This window comes from Macaca thibetana, chromosome 9 (genome assembly GCF_024542745.1).
Source record: "Macaca thibetana thibetana isolate TM-01 chromosome 9, ASM2454274v1, whole genome shotgun sequence".
NCBI lineage: Eukaryota > Metazoa > Chordata > Mammalia > Primates > Cercopithecidae > Macaca > Macaca thibetana.
In genome coordinates, this window is record NC_065586.1 from 13,713,328 (window position 1) to 13,734,744 (window position 21,417).

General features: G+C 47.3%; 2 protein-coding genes across 14 annotated transcripts in view; both read right to left on the reverse strand.

The window, feature by feature from the left end:
• PHYH (phytanoyl-CoA 2-hydroxylase) overlaps positions 1-21,417 on the reverse strand; it is a 1,057,918-nt gene that overhangs the window by 510,510 nt on the left and 525,991 nt on the right. The window lies entirely within an intron of this gene.
• The window catches only part of FRMD4A (FERM domain containing 4A), a 695,352-nt gene that overhangs the window by 138,958 nt on the left and 534,977 nt on the right, over positions 1-21,417 (reverse strand). For all 13 annotated transcript variants that reach the window (XM_050803197.1, XM_050803199.1, XM_050803194.1 and 10 more), the window contains 2 exons: positions 14,057-14,149; positions 766-850 (listed from right to left, as the gene is read on the reverse strand). In XM_050803197.1, coding sequence (XP_050659154.1) covers positions 766-850; positions 14,057-14,149 — 178 coding nt within the window. The remainder of the gene's footprint in view (positions 1-765; positions 851-14,056; positions 14,150-21,417) is intronic.

The window sequence follows — 21,417 nt, forward strand, 5'->3', positions numbered from 1 at the left end:
CTTTAAAAAAGAAACTGTCTCACTTAAAGTGACAATAGCATCCCTTTGAAAGATGCTGCTAGACCATCTAAAAATGGTCAAATATACACATATTTGGTTATAAGAAGCTCATGTGTATCTGCAAGACCTGTCTAAGTTGACTAGTGTGTTTGTCATACTTGTTTAGGTTTTTCCCCTTTGTCTAAGTTGACAAAGAAACCTTTAAAATCAGGAAACTTTTAAAATAAGGTTAGGAAACATGTCCACAGAGCAGCCATGGATCAAAGGAATCACATCATTATTATTATTATTATTCCGTTTTTTTGTTTTTGAGATGGAGTCTCCCGCTGTCACCAGGCTGGAGTGCAGTGGTGCAATCTTGGCTCACTGCAACCTCCACCTCCCAGGTTCAAGTGATTCACCTGCCTCACCCTCCCAAGTAGCTGGCACTACAGGCACGCGCCACCACGCCCAGCTAATTTTTATATTTTTAGTAGAGACAGTGTTTCACCATGTTGACCAGGATAGTCTTGATCTCTTGACCTCGTGATCCACCCGCCTTGGCCTCCCGAAGTGTTGGGATTCCAGGCGTGAGCCACCGCGCCCGGTCAGGAATCACATTATTAAATAGTGCCACTAGCTTCATAACATTCCATTTATTTATAGTAATTAACTTATAAATGACTTCTCATCAATAAAATGGCCTAAGGGGCAACACTCTGGAATTTCCAGCTTCAAATGATGCTTTCAAGTTTCAGAGGGAAACTGGGGAGAAGGAGTTCCTACCTTGTAGATGCAGGACTTTGCGTTCAGAAAGAAAAGCTCAATGGTAGCATTATCCTTCAGGTACGAAATGCTTTCAATATAGAACCTGAAAGAGAAAAGTGGTGCATGAACCACAGAAACAGCAGGCACAGAAAATAAAGTGGTCTCTTCAGCTACATGATTTGAGACGAAAGCTGGCACTCCCCATCCTAAACAAACAAAGGAGAAAGGCACCATCCATGGTTTTTCTATGACCCTATGGAGGACAAACAGTGTTTCTGCAGTTTGGATAGTGGGTTAGGACTGTCACGCCTAGTGGGCCTCACCATAGCCAAAGAACCGGGTCTGCCACCAACTCGTAAGAACGAATTCTCAAACTGGCCCTCTGCTTTCTTTGTCCTATCTGCTTTCTAATTTTACATAATGTTATTTGTTTTCAACACATTGCTTGTTTGTCCTAAACTGTCATTGAGTTGGATTTTCTTTCTTTCTTTTTTTTTTTTTAGAGAGCCAGGGTCTTGCTCTGTTGTCCAGGCTGGAGGGCAGTGGTGTGATCATGGTGGTTCACTGCAGCCTTGACCTCCCAGGCTCAAGCAATCTTCCCATCTCAGCTTCCTGAGTAGCTGAGACTACACTTGCATACCACCACAACCGACTAATTTTTTTTTTTCGGTAGATGTGCAGTCTTGCTTTGTTGCTCAGGCTGGGCTCAAATTATCTGCCCACCTCAGCCTCCCGAAATGCTGGGGTTATAGATGTGGGCCACCGTGCCCAGCCAAGTTGCATTTTTAAAAGATAATTTCTTCTTCTTAATCACAGCTTTCTTTGAAATGGTTACTACTACTCCCGAAGGTGATAAAGTGTGATTTGATTTCTGCACATTCGGAGAGCTGAGCTAAGTGTTCTTAACACTGCGATATTAATGCATATTAAGCCAAATGAGAATCGGATTTCATCTAGATGGAGCTTATAGATATTTTCAAGATGAAACATGCTGATACTATTTAAGTTTACACTAAATGTGCCTTTATAATATTGACTTTGGAGTTTATTAAATTCTTTAATGAGATAATGTGCTTGTACTGTCTAATGACCAGCCGCACTGAAGGACTAGGAGTTGAAAGGAAGAAGAGAGAACGGTTGAAATGCAGCATCTTAGAGGGAAGAAGGTTCTGAGCAGGTGTGGCAACCCTTACGGTGGACTAGGAGGGTGCTGGGTACCTGGGGGCTCTTGGAAACTGGGTTCACCAAGAAGAGGCAGAAGATGAGGAAGGTGAAATGAGAAGAAACAAGTACTACGGTTTTCTAGAACAGTGTCATCATCTGATGGCCAGAATCCTCTGGAGGGAGTCAGAGAGCAGTGATGGAGTCCCCAGCTCTGTGTGACTCAGGGCAGTCACATCATCCTGCCAGGCTTCTGTTATTCAGACTGTAAAAGAAGAGGTGGTTCTCTACCTAAGAAGCCCACTGGTTTTCAATATTGGAAACTACCTCCCATTTAAATGACAACAACAGCAGCAAAAACGAGAAACCAACATCATATAAAGCAAACAAAATGATGCCCTTAGCTTCAAGAAGTTCTATTTATTTACAGTAATTCATTTAAAAATGACTTCTTCTAATCAACAAAATCACCTGAGGGGCAACAGCTTGGAATTTTCAGCTTCAAATGATACTTTCAGATTCCAGTGGGAAATGGAAGAGGAAGAGAGTTCCTACATTGTAGATACAGGACTTCAAGTGTCTTTTCAGAAAGGAAAGCTCAATGGTAGCGTTACCCTTCAGGTATGGTAAAACATAAAAGGATTTATCCATAATTGGTCAGGTGCAGTGGCTCATACCTGTAATCCCAGCACTTTGGGAGGCCGAGGTCGGGGGAATCACCTGAGGTCAGGAGTTCAAAACCAGCCTGGCCAACATGGTGAAATCCCTGTCTCTACTAAAAATATAAAAATTAGCTAGGAGTGGTGGTGGGTGCCTGCAATCCTAGCTACTCGGGAGGCTGAAGTAGGAGAATTGCTTGAATCTAGGAGGGGGAGTTTGCAGTGAACTGAGATGGTGCCACTGCACTCCAGCCTAGACAACAGAGTGAGACTCTATCTCAAAATATATATATATCCTTTACCATCCCTGAAGGATAATGCTACTGTTGGAGAAACACAAAGATAAAAACCCATGTCTATAGGCTACATCAAGCCCATGGCCCACCAGCTTGCAACCTTTTGTCTATACACTAAATAAATAAATAATACTTTCTATCATTTTTCAAATGTGTGCAGAGGCTGCTGTGATGAATACAATTCAAGTTTTTTTAAATTGGTGAGTGAATTCGGAGTAACTTCAGACATAAGATTTTCTCAATCCACAGACATCATTAGTACAATTATTATCATCTCAGGTTCTATAAAATTTGGAGGAATTACACAGTGGTCCTCATACTTGTAAAGCCTGAAAATTAATGGACTGGCTGATCTCTGCCCATAACCCCTGCCCCTGCCAAGCACTTGCCCCCTGCTTCTGGAGCAGGTGTCTTAGATCACAGAGGAGACCTCCATGGTCTCAGAGGCACAGTAAAGTTAAACAACTTTTATTCTTTAAGAATGGGGAGCAGAATGGCAGTAGCAAATTTTACATCTCAAAGCAAAATAAATTTGATTTGATTTGATTTTCAAAAAATAAATCTATACGGTAGCTCATGCCTGTAATCCCAGCACTTTGGGAGGCGGAAGCACATGGATCAACTGAGGTGAGGAGTTCGAGACCAGCCTGGCCAAGGTGGTGAAACCCCGTCTCTACTAAAAATACAAAAATTAGCTGGGCATGGTGGCAGACACCTGTAATCCCAGCTACTCGGGAGGCTGAGGCAGGAGAATTGCTTGAACCTGGGAGGTGGAGGTTGCAGTGAGCTAAGATCGCACCGTTGCACTCCAGCCTGGGCAACAAGAGCGAAACTCCGTCTCAAAAATGAATAAATAAATCCACGTCCTTTGCAAAGGGCCTTTGGCAAAGGGTGGTCAGATTAACAAAAGAAACTAAAGGAAGGAAAATAAGGAAAAGGGAGGAAAGGGAGAGAAAGGGGAGGGAAGGAAGAGAGAAAGAAATCCTAATACTGGAATATTAGCAGAGGCCTCCTGAAGTTGATGGCGGCCTTCGTGCTCTAATAATGATTTTGAGTCTAAATTCGTATAAGGTCTGAAATAACTTAATTTTCAAAGTAATGCCATATGTTTCTTAAAAGAATCTCATTTGCTTTAGTTCTTAAAAATTAAAGAGTAAAGCATCCTGCCTCTTCCACCCCAATTTTCTCCTGAATAGTGTATTAAGAAAATATAACGCTTCCCTTTTCGTTTCCACTCTCAAATGATGGAAAACTGAATTCAGGTGGCAAATTCTACATCTCCGCGACTGCCTTCATTTCCACCGAGCTCTATGTTGTCTGGCCATAAAAGGGGCAGAGAAGGTACAGGAAATAACACGCATATTCTGAGATGAAGAAAAAAATCACCTCCTCTCGACAGAAGTGGAAAGCAGTTTCCTGTTAACTTTTATCACCAAGATGACAGCCTGGAAAACCCGGTGAGTTCTGGGCCTGTCATATCATTGTTCTATTAGGGGAGGGTATGGAGCTCATCCCAAACTTTCCCTCCACGCCAGTGAACTGCTGAGTCAAAAATGCCGGCAGAGAAAAAGAGCTCAGACCTCTCCACCCACACGCCCAGAGAGGCACGGTGCACACCAGGGGCACCAGGGACAAGAGCCTTTTGGGAAGATGGGGAGGGCTGATGGCTTGGATTCAAAGTCAAAATTTTCTTCTTCTTCTTCCTTCTTCTTCTCTCTTCTTCTTCCTCCTCTTCTTTCTTCTTCTTCTTCTTCCTTCTTTCTTCTCCTTCTTTCTTCTTCTCCTTCTCCTTCTTTTGAGATGGGGTCTTGCTCTGTCACTCAGGTTGGAGTGCAGTGTGCAACCACAGTTAACTGCAGCCTCGACCTCCTGAGCTCAAGTGACCGTTCTGCCTAAGCCTCCCAAATAGCTGGGACTACAGATATAAGCCACCATGCTGACTAATTTTTTATTTTCTGTCTAGATGGGGTCTCGCTATGTTGCCCAGGCTGGTTTGAACTCCTAAGCTCAAGTAATCGTCCCACCTTACCCTCCCAAAGTACTGGGATTACAGGCCAGCTTCTTTATTTATTTATTTATTTATTTATTTATTTTTAAAATCCAGTGTTTGGCCGGGCATAGTTTTTGGCCAGGCATGCCTGTAATCCCAGCACTTTGGGAGGCTGAGGCAGGCAGATCTGTCTCAAAAAAAAAAAAAAAAAAAAAAAGGTAGGTTCTTTTTCTGATTTTCAGGAGAGCCTCAGCAGTAGGTGGCGATGTTGCATTTCCTTAACTACCAGCGTGGAGCAGGGAGTGCTTCCAAGGTTCACAAAGAACATTCCAGGTCTCTGGGTAACCAGGGAAATGAAGGCTGTTCAGATTCAGAGGGTCTGCATGGACAGTTCCGAGTCTGGCTGTGTACTGACCATGGCTTTGTGATGCTTGGATGTCTGCGGCTTTGCTGGGCCTGGAGGGACTGCTGGTGCCAGCGTTAGCCAATTTCCAGACCCCAAGACTTCCACATGTCACCATGGATCCAGGGTCCACCCCTCCCGCCACCTCTCGGCTCTCACACCCAGGGCCACTATTCCTCCACCCTCACCACCCCAGGGACATGCACCAGACAACCAGGGGCAGCTCCCATGCCACAGAGCCCGCTGAAATTATTTAAACTAGCCAATCCCAAGCCTGCTCTCCCAGCCTTACTTGTTCCTCCCCACAGAAACCACAAAAAATGCTCTTGCCAATTGTTCCCCGGCTCCCCTGCCTCCTGACTAACCCCAGTGCCTCCCACGTGGCCCTGCGTGGCACGGTGTGGCCCCTCCTCCCGGGAACTGAGTGACGATCTTTTCAATGTCTGTCCTCTCCTCATCGGCTGGCCTCGCCACAGCTGAATCATAATCAGACCTACATTTTAAACTGCTTTTTGGGGCACATTTAGCAGGACTGAATCTTGGGGCACATATGTGAGCTGAAAGGAACACTCTAGATGGAGCACAGACCTCGCTAAGAGGTTTCCTGACTCCACAAGCAACCGTCCACCCAAACTAGCTCAGATGATCCAGACCCGAGAATATTTTATCAGAGAGTCTGAAGGAGAAATAAATAGGTGTGCTGTGTTTATGTGTTTGAGCTTATTAAATATTAAACAGCCTCTAAAGCCTCGGGGAGTCCCGTCCCCTTCTTTGACAAGTGAAAGCTTCTGATTGCAACAGACTGAACACTGTCTAGTCAGATGGCAAGGGCCCAGCCAGATGACATCAGCCAGGTCTCTCCTCCATCCCCCCTTCTCTCCCTTTCCCTTCCCCATCCAGCCCTGGGCACTTGGGAATCACTGAATATTTACAGCAAGTGCTAATTAAATGGACCAGTGATTTCATTTTGTAATGAACACAAATGTCACATTTGAAATGCCTACTCTTGGTGGCAAATAAGAGCCATGATAATGAGAGCAATAAACTGTGAGTTTCTGTAGCCAAGCCTCTGATGCTTAGAATCTCAATGCCTCTAAAATCTTAACTGGGACACCTAGCTGAAATATAGCAAGCTCTGGTTAGCAGGAACCTCATTTTAGATCCACGCCATCATTGTTATTGCGAGTGACAGGAAGTAGCAGCTGCTGTCTCCATCAGCCAGAGAAGACACCAAGAATCCGGCCTGTGGACTTGGCTGTAAAATCCTTCCTCCCCGATCAGGCTTCTCCTCTCTTATTTTTTTTGCTGCTTGCTTCAGTTTATTGTCTGTGAAACTCAAAGTTTGAAGAGGCAAATCTAATCTCTGTTTATTTTCTTACAAGGAGTTTAGATGATCAGAGCTACAGTGATACTTGGTAGAAGGATATGTAATTAAAGAATAATCCAGATATGTAGGCTTCATTCTGAGCACAAGGTTGTGCCTATAAAAAGACTACACACACAAACACACACACACACACACACAACACACACACACAACACAGACTTCCTTAGGTGTGTATATTTTCCTTATATTTTTTCTTTACCTATTTCTAAAGCTTGCCTGGTGAACAATATCAGAGAGCCATTGTTCCCAAGCCTTCTGGAACTAAACAATGGTTTGCAGTTGAAGGTGCTCCTGGTCATATATGGACCACTGCTGGCTGCTTATAACGTGTGTGTGTGTGTGTGTGTGTGTGTGTTATGTGGTGAGGGGAGTGAGAAGAGGTGGACAGTTAAACAGAAGTCACATCATACAAGTCACGCTAAAGATGTCCTCTTCTGAGGATAATGGAAAGCTGAAAAAAAATTATGAGCAAGGATCAGAAGAGAATTCTAGAAAGATGCTCAGTGTCTTCATATAGGGGAGTTTGGAAGGGATCAAGACAACATGCAGAGATGAACAAGGAGATTTTGAGTCCAGGAGAGGTTTATGGAAGCCCTAATTACGATTAGGCTGTGTATGGAGAGTAAGGGATGGATAGGGAGCTGTTTAAGATGCAGGAATAACAGGGAGTAGTGACTGAGGGAACAGGAGGAGGCAGGTGGGAGGGAGCAGTGAGGTCAAGGTTGATTCCCAAGTCTCTGGTTTTGGGGGCCGCATGGGTAGTGGTGCCTATCACAAAGACAAGGAGGTGACACTGAAAGGGGAGCACATTTGGAGGCAGAAAGATGACAATGTCATTAGATTCCAGCTGCATCTGTGCGGAAATGCCAATCAGCGGAGACGGCCTGGAGCTCGGAAGAGAGGTCGGGACTGGGGCAGAGGATGGAGAGTCTCCAGCAAAGAGGCTGCACTGGCAGCTGTGGATGGGGGTGAAATCATACGAGGGGAAGGTGCAGGGAGAGAAGACAAGCAAGACGTGACCTCATGGACACCAGGGCTCGAGGGACAGCACAGCAGAACACAGAACCTGCCCTGAGCCAGGGACAGAGGGGACAAAGAGGAGGTGGCCCAGGAGAATGTAGTGCCAGGGGGGGGGGGGGGTGGGGGGGGTGGGGTGGAGGGGGGAGGGGGGGGGGGGGGGGGGGGGGGGGGGGTGGGGGGTGGGAGGGGGGGGGTGGGGGGGGGGGGGGGAGTGGGGGGGTGGGGGGGGGGGTGGGGGGGGGGGGGGGGGGGGGGGGGTGGGGGGTGGGGGGGGGGGGGGGGGGGGGGGGTGGGGGGGGGGGGGTGTGGGGGGGGGGGGGGGGGTGGTGGGGGGGGGGGTGGGGGTGGTGGGGGGGGGGGGGTGGGGGGGGGGGTGGGGGTGGGGGGGGTGGGGGGGGGTGGTGGGGGGGGGGGGGGGGGGGTGGTGGGGGGGGGGGGTGGGGGGGGGGGGGGGTGGGGAGGGGGGGGGTGGGGGGGGGGGTGGTGGGGAGGGGGGTGGGGGGGGTGGGGGGGGGGGGGGGGGGGGGGGGGGGGGGGGTGGGGGGGGGGGGGGGGGGGGGGGGGGGGTGGGGGGGGGGGGGGTGGGGGCAGAGCAAGGGGGAACTGAAAGGCAGCATGTTCAAATGAGCCCAGAGCCACAGAGGCCACGTCGGAGCAGGGCAGAAGCACGCCTGTGGAGCCAGGGGCGAGAGACCTCCAGTGACCGGGGGTATGATAGCACTAGAAGCTGGACGGCCACAGAATGAGGAACGAGAGGCCTGTGGGGAAGGGGTGACAGCAAGGGCAGACCCATCTCTCGTGGCTGCTGCGTGCAGAGCAGAAGGGGTAGCAGAGGGCACTGGCTGGCGGTGGCTGTGCATCAGAGAGGGCGTTTTCTTCAGTTAGATTGGGACGTGGTCACGAAGGGGAGGAATCCACGGAGGAGATGCTTAAGATAGAGAAAAACAGAGGAAAGGCTCAAGGGAGAAGCTCTGTGAGGTGACAGAAGGGGCTAGGATTGAGGTACACATGGATCAGTGAGTGCTGGATGATGGGCTAAGGGTCTTCCTCTGAGATGCTCATGCATTTGCGTGTGTGCAGTGAGTGGGTTGGGAGGCCGCAAAAACCCCATTAAAGATACAATTTAGTTTGTGGGTAAAGAAGTAGGACTAGGAGCTCCCTGGTGCTGGCTTTGTTTTCTCTGCAGAAACATAAGCAAAAGCATCTTCTTAGAGCAAAAGCCTTGACTATCCAGGACCTGAAGCAAGAGGTAAAACCACAGTGGGGCACAGAGACCCTGAGCAGGCACCCCTGGCAGAACTGGCTAGAAATACTGAAGATCTGTGTGGGATTCATCACAATAACCATGAACCAACCTGAAGTTGCATGAACCTTTTCCTGACCACACCCAGAAGCTCGGGGGTAGAAATAAAAGGTGTGTGTGTGGTAGGACCAGTCCAACCCTGGGGGTGGGTGTGTGCATGAGAGAAAGGGAGAGACAGAGAAAGCGTGAGCAGCCAAGGGAGGTGTGGCCCAGGGTCAGGAAGTAGTTGGAAGGGTGCACAATGGATTTGCATTGAATTGGTAAAAAAAAATAGGACAGGCAGGGCTGATAGGACCTCAGAAGCTGGAGGAAATGGACATGAAATTGCCTGAGGACAGGGTCTATCAGTTTTGTTCACTGCTCTGTCCTTGGCTCCTAGAGCAGTGCTTACGCCAAGGGACATCTCAAGGGACATCTGTGAGCCCATAAATGAAGGCGTGGCTGATGGCGCAGAAACAGCACAGGAGGAGCAGTGAGAAAGCTGCTGCATGCTACAGCTGGGATGATGGTGGACTTGGGCTTGTAAGTCTCGGGAGTGACACAGCTCAGGGTGATGACAAGGTGCGAGTGGACCCTGAAGTTTTCTCTCTAGGAGACAGAAAAGCACAATGCAACAAAGAACACTTTTCCGCGGGTGTCCACGGTGTCAGAAAATGCAGAAAATGGCAAGACCTTCTCTAGTGGGACCAACAGCAAATGTCTCAGGTCCTGAAAATTCTTGCTTTACCATTTGAGATGGCTCTTCCTCCTCCAATGTGGCATTTCCAAGATATCCAGCGTATCCCTTCAGAGTGGCAGCCTGCCACTCGTGGTGGTATGCACCTGTCCTGAACACCATCTTTACAGGTGGACGCTGGTTGTGCAAACATGGCCAAGAGTGGGTCACAAGGAGGGCTGGGGTCACCGCCTTTGACTTGGCTGCTCCTGGCTCTGCCTACACAGGGAGCAGTGGAGAACTCTGGCCACAGGTCTTGGCAGGCTACCACACTGAAGGGATACACAGGATCTCTTGGAAATGCCACATGGGAGGAGGGTGTCACTTTTCCCCTGTGGAGATGGACGGCCTGCAGTAGGGGAGGACAGACACAAGCCTGGAGTCACACCTGACCGAACAGATGAGATACCCATCTTGCCTTTGTAACTTGTTAGCCATGCTGGGGAAGAATTTACAGACCATCCTGGGCCCCCATCTCCCTCTCTTTAATTAGGAATAATCAGACTTGCTTCCAGGGTTGCTGCGAAGATTAACAATCAGCCTTAGCAATGGACAGGTGCTGAATAATGGATAGTTCCTGTCTCTCTGACCTTTATCCTTTTTGGGTAATTATATTGAGACCCTGAAGCCACCAGGGATCACTCCTGGTGATTTGTTGGATGAAAAACTGGAGGGACCAGGCCCCTCTTAGGCCGAATGACAGGTCAATGAAGGCAGGATCTGAGTCTTCCCTTCCACCATCCCGAAAACGTCCTGCAGCCTGATACTGGCCTCAGGGCCTCTGCAGAGGAAATGCTTATAGAAGAGACGCTGTCTGGCCTAGCGGATGGAGAGGGATTCTGAGTTCCAATTCGCATTATTTAATATATTTGGGTCTTATATTTCCTAATCTGTTGAATGGAGGGGATGATTCAGCCTGGTGTTTTGCATATGTATTATATCAGAATAATATATAAATCCCAAATAATAGCCCATCCTGGGGTACTCAGCCATACAGTGTTAATACCTCCATTCTCTGACTTTCTAAAACGTACCTTCGGGTACTTAGTTATCTTTTCCATGACCCTCTGTTTCTTTGTGTGTGTGTGTGAGATGGGGTCTTGCTCTGTTGCCCAGGCTGGAGTGCAGTGGCACAATCTCCGCTCACTGCAACCTCTGCCTCCCAGGTTCAAGTGATTCTCCTGCCTCAGCCTTCCAAGTAGCTGGGATTACAGGCACGCACCACCATGCCTGGCTAATTTTTGTATTTTTAGTAGAGATGGGGTTTCACCATGTTGGCCGGGCTGGTCTTGACCTCCTAACTTCAGGTGATCCGCCCACCTTGCCCTCCCAAAGTACAGGCATGCACTACCATGCCCAGCCTACCGTGGCCCTCTTTTATCAGGTGGTTCGATTCTGCTTTGCCACGAAGGCTACCTAGACATGTGGTACGCAGATGTAATATACAGACATTTATACCGAAGGAGAAAGGATGTGAGGAACCTGGGAGTCAGACTGCATCAAGATATGCAGGTGTCACGGCTGGAGGCTGGAGGCTGCTCAGAGTCCAACCGCGCTTCTGTTCAGAAACACACTGGAAAGGTACCCAGCTGGAGAGAAGCTCTTTTACGGACTCAAGCCTATTCCAAGTTCTGGGCTTTTGATGAAGATGATTCTCTTACCACTCCTTTGCAGAAAACCGCCTGTGAGCATTGCTAGGCAGATGTCAGGTTATAAATAGAGGATTCTTCCCAGGATGAAAAGCAAGGTAAAGAGATGGAATTCACCTATATCGAGAATCTGCCTCCTCTCTTGGAGAAAACAAATGATTGGTGTTTTGTTACTGCACTTCTCGGCCAGCTAAGAAGTGGGAACTCACAGTAGTGAGGGTGCTGGTGACACCCCCCACCCCACCCTTGGAGGCTGCTGCAATAGGTCAACTGACTGGTGAGGGCCTGAGTTCAGGCAATGAGGAGGAGAGGGCAGTGCAGAGGGAGATTTTGGAAGCAGCAGCAGAGAATTAATGCACATAAAAATTCTAGGTTGGGAGGCCGAGGTGGATGGATCACCGGAGGTCAGGAATTCCAGAAAAGCCTGACCAACATGGTGAAACACCGTCTCTACTAAAAATACAAAAATTAGCTGGGTGTGGTGGTGGGTGCCTATAATCCCAGCTGCTCAGGAGGCTGAGGCAGGAGAATCTCTTGAACTTGGGAGGTGGAGGTTGCAGTGAGCCGAGATCACGCCATTGCAGTCCAGCCTGGGCGCCAGAGAGAGAATCCATCTCAAAATAAATAAATAAATAAATAAATAATTCCAGGAAGAGGACAGAAGACTTCAAGATGTGTAGCCTATGTGACTGAGTAGATGACGATGCCACAGATTTGATGGGACCATGGAAGGTTAAGGGAGGAGAGAGAAGGTCATAAATTTGGCTTTGGACCTGCTGAGTTTGGAGCACTCAGGTGGGGCTGCAGGAGGCAATTGGAATGTGACATTTCCAGAAAGATTCGCTTCCATAGGAGCTGGAGAAGGAGGAGCGCATTCTGCTAGGTGGCGTGTATAAAGACATAGTGGAGAATGGCGGTCCCTAAATGTGGATTTGGAAATTTTTCTCTCGAATGAATGTTCTTTGAGGTTCCTGCTTTGGCCGACTAGAAAAACGGGTGGTGATGGTGGAAGTGTCTGTCATGGCTGTGGATCAGAAGTGGATGTTATATCTCGGTCTTCGGCCATCCCATTCCCCAATTCTCTCTATTGCTAGCAACTATTTCACTTCTGCAATGCTGGGTTACCTGCTTTTATGCAGAGAAGATAGGCTTGGAGTGATTTGGAAAGACCTGTGTATCTTAGAGAATGACACATCCAGCATCAACGTCAAGGTGCCCCAAGCTCTCCTGCAAGGACCCCCACAAATTGGAATAAAACACCTACTAGGCAGCCAAGCCCAAGATTTTCTCCTCTTGGCTAACGTTGGTGAACATCACCAGGGAGGTGGGGAGAGCCTGATATATGGTAAATGCACTCATCCACCTGCGATGACAGGTTAATGACCTGCTTCCATGAAACTGGAGTCCTGCCTGATACCACCTGCCCCTCCCAGAGGAATTGTTACTATTTGCTTTATATGGTTGCTTTGCCATAAATCTGAGAAACTGTATACACCATTAAAGAGAATATGGCATTGAAATCATTCCCACCAATAATAGAAATAACTAAGATGAGCTTGGATATGTTCACAGCTGTTAAACAAATCAAAAACGCATTAAGCGCAAGTTGAAATTTACTCTGCCAGCTAAGGAAAAGTCATACACTCGAGCCTGCTAAGTGGACCCTTTAACTCTTGTTTGAAGCTCTTCTAATGCCTTGTGCAGCTTAAGGATGTCTATGTCTGAAACTGCATTCCTGATCGTGCTCTTTAGGAATGACAGAATTGCATATCATTTGTGTCTCGCTCCTGAATTTCTGTTAGTATATTTTAAAAGAACAGAGTGTATGGCCTGGGTGTTTAGTGTTAGTGTCCATGTAAAGACTGAGGCATCAGGACTTAATGCTTCTGTACTTGTGTTAGTCAAGGTTCTGGAGAGAAAGAACCTGGTGGCTCCACAGACTGAGTGTTTAGGAGCTGCTGGATTGGGGGCTCAGATTCTGACTTTGCTACCAATTCAGACTTTGCCCCTGAACCCCTGACCTGCCCAGCCTCCGGCTTCTCAGAACCTTTTGCAAATAGAAGTAGTAAGTCCTGTTGTCTTCATAAGACTGCTGCAAATATTAACTATTTAAATCACTATAGCCCACAAATAGTTCCCTTTGCAAGCACAAAACAAAATTTCTGAGACTAGATTTATGAATAGAAAAATGCCTATTGTTTCTGATATGTTATTAAACTGTATCCTCCCTTGGCAGGAAATGCAGATGGGCCTGTGGTTTGCTGCTGGGTTTCGACTACTCTTATTTGGGATAAACTACCCAAGTTTCACGAGATTCAAGTGGCATCCCTTCTGAAAGGAAAGGATACAAAGGCTTTTGTTATGTAGTTTCAAATTGCACCCAAGAAAGAATCCCACGGCCTGTGCTATAAGAGACTCATTGTTTGAGATATATGACCCTCCCCAAAAAGGCAGAAAAAAGTTTTTCTCATCATTCCACACAAGCATCCTAGTGCAAATGCATAACACACATGTCCTTGCACACTCACAGGCACACTCACAGGCACGCCCTGCACCCTCGCACCCCGTGTTTCCATCTATGAGGCACGCAGCTCTACTACAACTTTTATCCCTGGCGATGAACCAAGACAAACTTGAGCTCTCATTCCACGGAATCACTCTGCCCTCCCAGACTTTTCTGATAAAGAACACAAAGAAGCAAAAGTATAGACACCAGGTGTACATACCTGACACAAAAGTATAAAACCACAGGTCCCGACTTTTTAGGGAAGTCATGTTCCAATACTCTTCGATCTAGTTGAAGCCAGTTTAAGTGTCCCCTGAGGAAAATAGAGACAAATTGGTTAGGGATTTGCATTTTGCAGAATTTTCTTTTTTGGGTTGAAGGTATATATGGAGCAGAATGTGCTGGATCGTAGATAAACTTCAGTCTTCACCTTATTTTTAAATTTCTTTGTTTAAGTTTTATTTTTTATTTTTTTGAGACAAAGTCTTGCTCTGTGACCCAGGCTGGAATGCAATGGCACGATCTTGGCTCACTGCAACCTCCGCCTCCTGGGTTCAAGCGATTCCCTGCCTCAGCCTCCTGAATAGCTAGGATTACAAGCATGAGCCACCACACCAGGTTAATTTTTGTATTTTTAGTAGAGACGGGGTTTCACCATGTTGGTCAGGCTGGTCTCAAACTCCTGACCTCACGTGATCCGCCCGCCTAAGCCTCCCAAAGCGCTGGGATTATAGGCGCGAGCCACTGTACCTGGCCACCTTCACCTTATTACTAGCTTTTCAGTACTGAAGAACCCAGTGGGATTATGTAGGGGATACCGAGTCAGCAGTGGATACTGTGTAGTGTGAGGGGGGAAAATAGGAACTGGAAAGTGAAGGGATTGAGACCTGCTGTTTCTCAGGGAAACACTGAAACGAAAATGTAATCAGAACTCTCCTTCTTGTCCTGAACTGCCTTTCCACCACACTCCCAACTGTCTTTTGTCCTGAAAGACTGAAAGCACACTTGAGAACATGTTAGCAATCCTCACCACATCTTGCTGGAGTGAAAAGCAAACCGCACACAGTGTCTTAAAATGTTAAACTTACCGCCGGGGGCAGTGGCTCATGCCTTTAATCCCAGCACTTTGGAAGGCTGAGGCAAGAGATCCTCAGAAGGGAACCACTTTCCAGGCAGAAAGACCAGCCTGTGCAAAGGCCCTGTGGTGAGGGAGGACCCCAGCGTCTTAGTGTCCTGTGAGTGGAAAGCCATGAGGCTAGGGAGAGCCCTGGGGGCCACGTCTGGGAGGTTGGTGTTGGAAGAGTGGGGCAAAGCCATGGAAAACCAAGCTGAAGAATTTACTCTTTCCTTTCCCTGCTCTCTGTATCCAACGTCAGCCCATCGTCCTGGAGAAGACAGTCCTAGAATCACTTTATGGAGTAAATTCACATGGAACAGACCCAACTGACCCCACTGCATGTCCCTGGTGGCTGATGCCGTGTGACATGTGTGCTAAGGACTGTGGATAATGAGAAACAAAATCTGTATGCATCATTGTCTAAAAACGCTTGCTCCTCTCAGTACATGCTTAAACCCCCAACAAAGGAAAGAGAAAACACACAAGTGGCTTCCAACCCCTTTTTGAGGCTTCACTCAAACTGCACCTTTTGCACAAGAAAAAAAAAAACCAAAAAAAATCTCTCTCCACAAAACCCACACCTGTGGCTACAGGGAAGCCTTTTGGACCTGCCTTAGAATAGTGACCACCTGAAGAACTTTGGCCTGTTTTTCCTCTTTCTAAGAATCTCCAGTTGGAAAAAAAAATTGCATGAACTTTATCTTTTTATTACCTTGCTCTGAATATAGGAAAAGTAAAAAAAATAAATGAAAGGGTTGGGCGCAGTGGCTCAAGCCTGTAATCCCAGCACTTTGGGAGGTGAAGGCAAGCAGATCACTTGAGGTCTGGAGTTCCAAATCAGCCTCGCCAGCGTGGTGAAACTCCGTCTCTACTAAAAATACAAAAAATTAGCCAGACGCGGTGGCAGGTGTCTGTAATCCCAGCTACTCGGGAGGCTGAGGCAGGAGAATCGCTTGAACTCGGAAGGTGGAGGTTGCAGTGAGCTGAAATCGCACCATTGCCCTCCAGCCTAGGTGACAGAGAGAAACTCTGTCTCAAGAAAAAATAAACAAATAGGGCAGGCGTGGTGGCTCATGCCTGTAATCCCAGCACTTTGGGAGGCCAAGGTGGGCGGATCACAAGGTCAGGAAATCAAGATCATCCTGGCTAACACGGTGAAACCCCGTCTCTACTAAAAAATACGAAAAATTAGCCAGGCGTGGTGGCGGGAGCCTGTAGTCCCAGCTACTCAGGAGGCTGAGGCAGGAGAATGGCAGGAACCCAGGAGGCGGACCTTGCAGTGAGCCGAGATTGTGCCACTGCACTCCAGCCTGGGCAACAGAGTGAGACTCCGTCTCACAAATAAGTAAATAAATAAAGGGAAGAGAGTATTGTAAGTAAAATAACAGGAGCAACTTCTTCCAGAAAGCTGGGATAAATTCTGTTCTGACTAGAACACAAGATCAGGAAACAGAAGGTCTGGGTGCCAATGTCATCTCTGCCCATGCCTGATAATGCCCCACAGGTACCACGATGTTTCAAACCTCTGTTCCTTAGCTCATGCTATTCCTTTGTCCCAGTATGCCCTTCCCTTCCTTCTTCCCCAGCCCATCCTGCAGGACTCAGTTCTCATGTCTCTACTCCAGAAAGTCTTCCCACACCACACACCAGGTAGGACGGGGGGTCCTCCTCCAACCCTTACGGCACCCACCCTGGGGGCTCACCCATGTCTGCACTTCCCAGTCTACAGAACTGGCTCTCTATGCATTCATTTTCCCCAGCTGACTTTTTTTTTTTTTTTTTTTTTTTTTGAGACAGAGTGTCACTCTGTCGCCCAGGCTGGAGTGCAGTGGTGTGATCTTGGCTCACTGCAACCTCCGCGCTCAGGGTTCAAGCAATTCTCCTGCTTCAGCCTCCTGAGTAGCTGGGACTACAGGCACATGCTGCCACGCCCAGCTATTCTTTTGTATTTTAGTAGAGACGGCATTTCACTGTGTTGCCCAGGCTGGTCACAAACTCCTGAACTCAGGCAATCCACCTGCCTCAGCCTTCCAAAGTCCTGGGATGACAGGCGTGAGCCACTGTGCCCGACACCAGTTGACTTTTTATATCTGGAAAATGCCACAAGATCTACCTCATGAGGAGAATGTGTGCATGTCTGGTCAACTGGAATGTGTCCAATTATCTTAAGCTGCAACCACTTCCTTCCTGCCTCTGAAAATGCCCCCAAACTCTGTGGGTCTTCTCTTGGGGCTCAGCCTCCTGCAAGCACACCATGTGTATGGCGTGTGCCTGGCCTTCACTCATGCTGCCTCTCCTCCTTGGAACTAGAGAACCGTCTCTCCATCCTTTTGTCTGAATGTTCAGCCATTGTCCAAGGCGGAGTTCAAGTCTTATTTTTGTGAAGTCTTCCTTGATTGCCTAAGTCTGGGGTTTCTTTCAAACTTCTCCAGGGCTTCTGGTTTATATCATCTTCAAGGCATCTGGCATAATCTTGTACAATTAGTTATTTTTAAAAAACGTGACCTGGGCTGGGTGAGGTGGCTCACCGCCTGAAATCCTAGCACTTTGGGAGGCCGAGGCGGGCGGATCACGAGGTCAGGAGTTCGAGACCAGCCTGACCAACATGGTGAAACCCCATCCCTACTAAAAAAAATACAAAAATTAGCCAGGCGTGGTGGCACATGCCTGTAATCCCAGCTACTCAGGAGGCTGAGGCAGAAGAATTGCTTGAACCCAGGAGGCGGAGGTTGCAGTGAGCTGAGATGGCATGACTGCACTCCAGCCTGGGTGACAGAGTGAGACTCCATCTCAAAAAACAAAGCAAGCAAACAAAAAACATGACCTGTCTCTCAATAATCAGTTTTCAACATTTATAGAAATTATCCCCCAAAACCTAGCAGTGTCTAGCAACTGTTAGGTGCTCAAAAGAAGTATTTGCTCATTGATTTGAATGAATACCTATAAGAGCAAGCCATCCAATGACAATGTAGACTTAAATATTCATCTTTTTCCTTACCATATTTCATGATAAATAGTCTTATGGGGAAAAACCTTTTCATTATTCTTACAAGATAAGGCTTTGAATCACCCACAGACTGGAATGATACAAAAATACAGTGATTCTTCTCCAGCCACCAGCTCAAAGAATAAGGAGGACCTGAGAGAGAGAATATTCCACTTGTGGAATATTCAAGATTAGCCAATGGTCCAGGCTTGAGATATCCTCATCCCAACCCATTGGCACACGAGTGACCACACATGCTGCAAGAGATTAGACTTAGGTCCCTGGGGGTCACCATTCACATGTGATGAACTTCAAGGTGGGGACATGTCTCGTGAAGGGACGCAGATAGATGTCATTTGGATTCCAGTCTGTTGGGTTTACGCACTGCCAATTCTTCTTCATCCACAGAGGACAAACCGATGGATTCCCCTTCTAGAAACCTTTATTCCCCACATTAAACTTTTTAAAAGAATGACTTTTTAAGCAATGAATTTGACTGGCAGTTCCTTTGTTCCCAGCCATCTATTGGTTTAACAATTATCAAGCAATTAAATAGACTAGAAAGGAAAGTAAGAAAATGGGCCAGGTGCAGTGGCTCATGCCTGTAATCCCAGCACTTTGGGAGGCCATGGTGGGTGGATCATGAGGTCAGATTGAGATTAACCTGGCCAAAATGCTGAAACCCCGTCTCTACCAAAAATACAAAAATTAGCCAGGTGTGGTGGTGCGTGCCTGTAGTCCCAGCTACTTGGGAGGCTGAGGCAGGAGAATCGCTTGAACCGGGGAGGCAGAGATTGCAGTGAGCCAAGAATGCACCACTGCACTCCAGCCTGACAACACAGTGGGGCTCTGTCTCAAAAAAGGAAAAAAAAAAAAAAAGGTCAGGAAGCAAAGAGAACATGGAAGCTGGAATGACTTCTACAAGATCCTACACAGAATAGTTGGCCTCTGAGGACAAATGACATTCCTTCCTCCACTTTTCCTGCTTGAACTCAAACACTCCAGTCCTGTGAGGGGATCACGATGTATGGCCTTGCATGGCTCCAGTGGCCGGTGGAGAGGCAGACTGGAGTCCTCGGACCCTCAGGAGGAAGGAGGTCAGCTGCCTCCATTTTAAGGGCTTGTAAAAGTCTCTCACTGAAGGCTGCTTATAAAGGCAGACTGAAGGGACATGTGACCCATCCAAGGCCCTTATGAAAACTGCCCACTATTTGGGCAAAAACTGAAAGATGGATTAAAAAGTGAACTGGAAACCATAATTCTGGGGCCACCACTTTTGGCTGCAGCACTTGTTAAAATGTTGTTTTCGGCCGGGCGCGGTGGCTCACGCCTGTAATCCCAGCACTTTGGGAGGCCGAGACGGGCGGATCATGAGGTCAGGAGATCAAGACCATCCTGGCTAACACGGTGAAACCCCGTCTCTACTAAAAATACAAAAAATTAGCCGGGCGAGGTGGCAGGCGCCTGTAGTTCCAGCTACTCGGGAGGCTGAGGCAGGAGAATGGCATGAACCCAGGAGGTGAAGCTTGCAGTGAGCCGAGATCTCGCCAATGCACTCCAGCCTGGGTGACAGATGAGACTCTGTCACACACACATACAAAATGTTGTTTTCTGCTCATCTCGAAGTCACATTTCCTGTACTCTACAGGGTCAAGAATTCCACACTGCAAAAGCTTTTGCTTTCCTATTAAACCTTTCACAATCCTGACATCAAGTGCTTTCCTCAAACCTTTTATGATTCTTTTGCATTAGGATGGGATGGAACGCAAAGTGGTAAAGAGGCATTTCCTTTATACAGTTTAACTAAGAGATGCCTGATAGCTTGGTTTTCATGATTCTCATTGATTTTTCATTTGAGAACTCACTTCATTGCCTTTGCCAATAATAACATACACACACACACACACACACACACACACACACACACACACACACACAAAAGCATCCCAGCAGCCACTCAGAGTATTTTTGTTATTATGTGACTGATAACTATCTTTAAAGCTGAGCAAGATAACGCTCATTTGGTTTATGGTTGCAGTAGGTCAAACTGTCAGGTCAGTAATAAATATGCAATTGCTTCTGGGCAATAGAAATTGGATGCATTCATTTAACAGATTGCTTTTAGCTTCTACATATAAAACAAATAGATTTTTGGTTCAAGTGTTGGCACCTTCAATAGTGATGGCCTCAGGGAGAGCTTTGTTTATAGTTACTGGAGGGTGGAGGTGTGTGATAAGTCTATCTGAATCCGTCACTTTCCAGATCCAGGGAGAGAATGATACTGCCTGGCTTCTAGATGTTTTTATTGTAACAGGCAATTTCATATGGAATGATTTCTACAGAAAGCCAAAGAGAGAGTTCTTATATGTTTATCTATTTAGAGACAGGGTCTCACTCTGTTGCCCAGGTTGGAGGGCAGTGGCGCAATCATAGCTCACGGCAGCCTTGAACTCCTGGGCTCAGGTGATCCTCCTGCCTCAGCCTCTGGAATAGCTGGAACTACAGCCACATGCCACTGCACCTGGGTAATTTTTAAAAAGTTGTGTGTGTGGTTTTTTTTTTTTTTTTTTAGAGACAGGGTCTCGCTATGTTGTCCAGGCTGGTCTCAAACTCCTGGCTTCAAGCAATCCTCCCACTTCAGCCTTCCGAAGTGCTGGGATCACAGGTGTTAGCCACCACACCTGGCCAAGTATATGAAATGCTTATAGATGTTGCTGGATGGAGGTGGGGAGAGGAGTTCTTCAAATGGAAGAATGTTGATGTATTTAGTATCCTTGTCTTGTAGTGTGTGTGTTCATCAAGGACAGACCAGGCACTTTGGGAGGTCGAGGTGGGCGCATCACCTGAAGCCAGGAGTTTGAGACCAGCCTGGCCAATATGGTGAAACCCTGTCTCTACTAAAAATACAAAAAATTAGCTGGGTGTGGTGGCAGATGCCTGTAATCCCAGCTACTAGGGAAGCTGAGGGATGAGAATCACTTGAACCTGGGAGACAGAGAATGCAGTGAACTGAGACTGTGCCACTGCACTCCAGCCTGGGTGACAGAACAAGACTCCATCTCAAAAAAAAAAAAAAAAAAAAAAGGACCCGACCAGTGATACTGATTTCACTATAAACCCTTAACAACACAGGAAGGTTAAAGTAGGGTGTATACTGGAGACACCAGATTACTAAATCCGGGGCTCTCTAGCCCAGGAGAAATTGTTGGCTCCACTATGTTTTCTTAAGTCTATTCCAAATTTTCTTTTTAAAAATATTTTATTTTAGTTTTTTAGAGACAGAATCTCATTCTGTTGCCCAGGCTGGAGTGCAATGGTGCAGTCATAGCTCACTGCAGCCTTGAACCCCTGGGCTCAAGTGATCTTCCCATCTCAGCCTCCTGAATAGCTGGGACTACAGGTGCACACCACCACTCCTGGCTAATTAAAAACAATTTTTTTTTTGTAAAGTAGGGGTTTTGCCATGATGCCCAGGTTG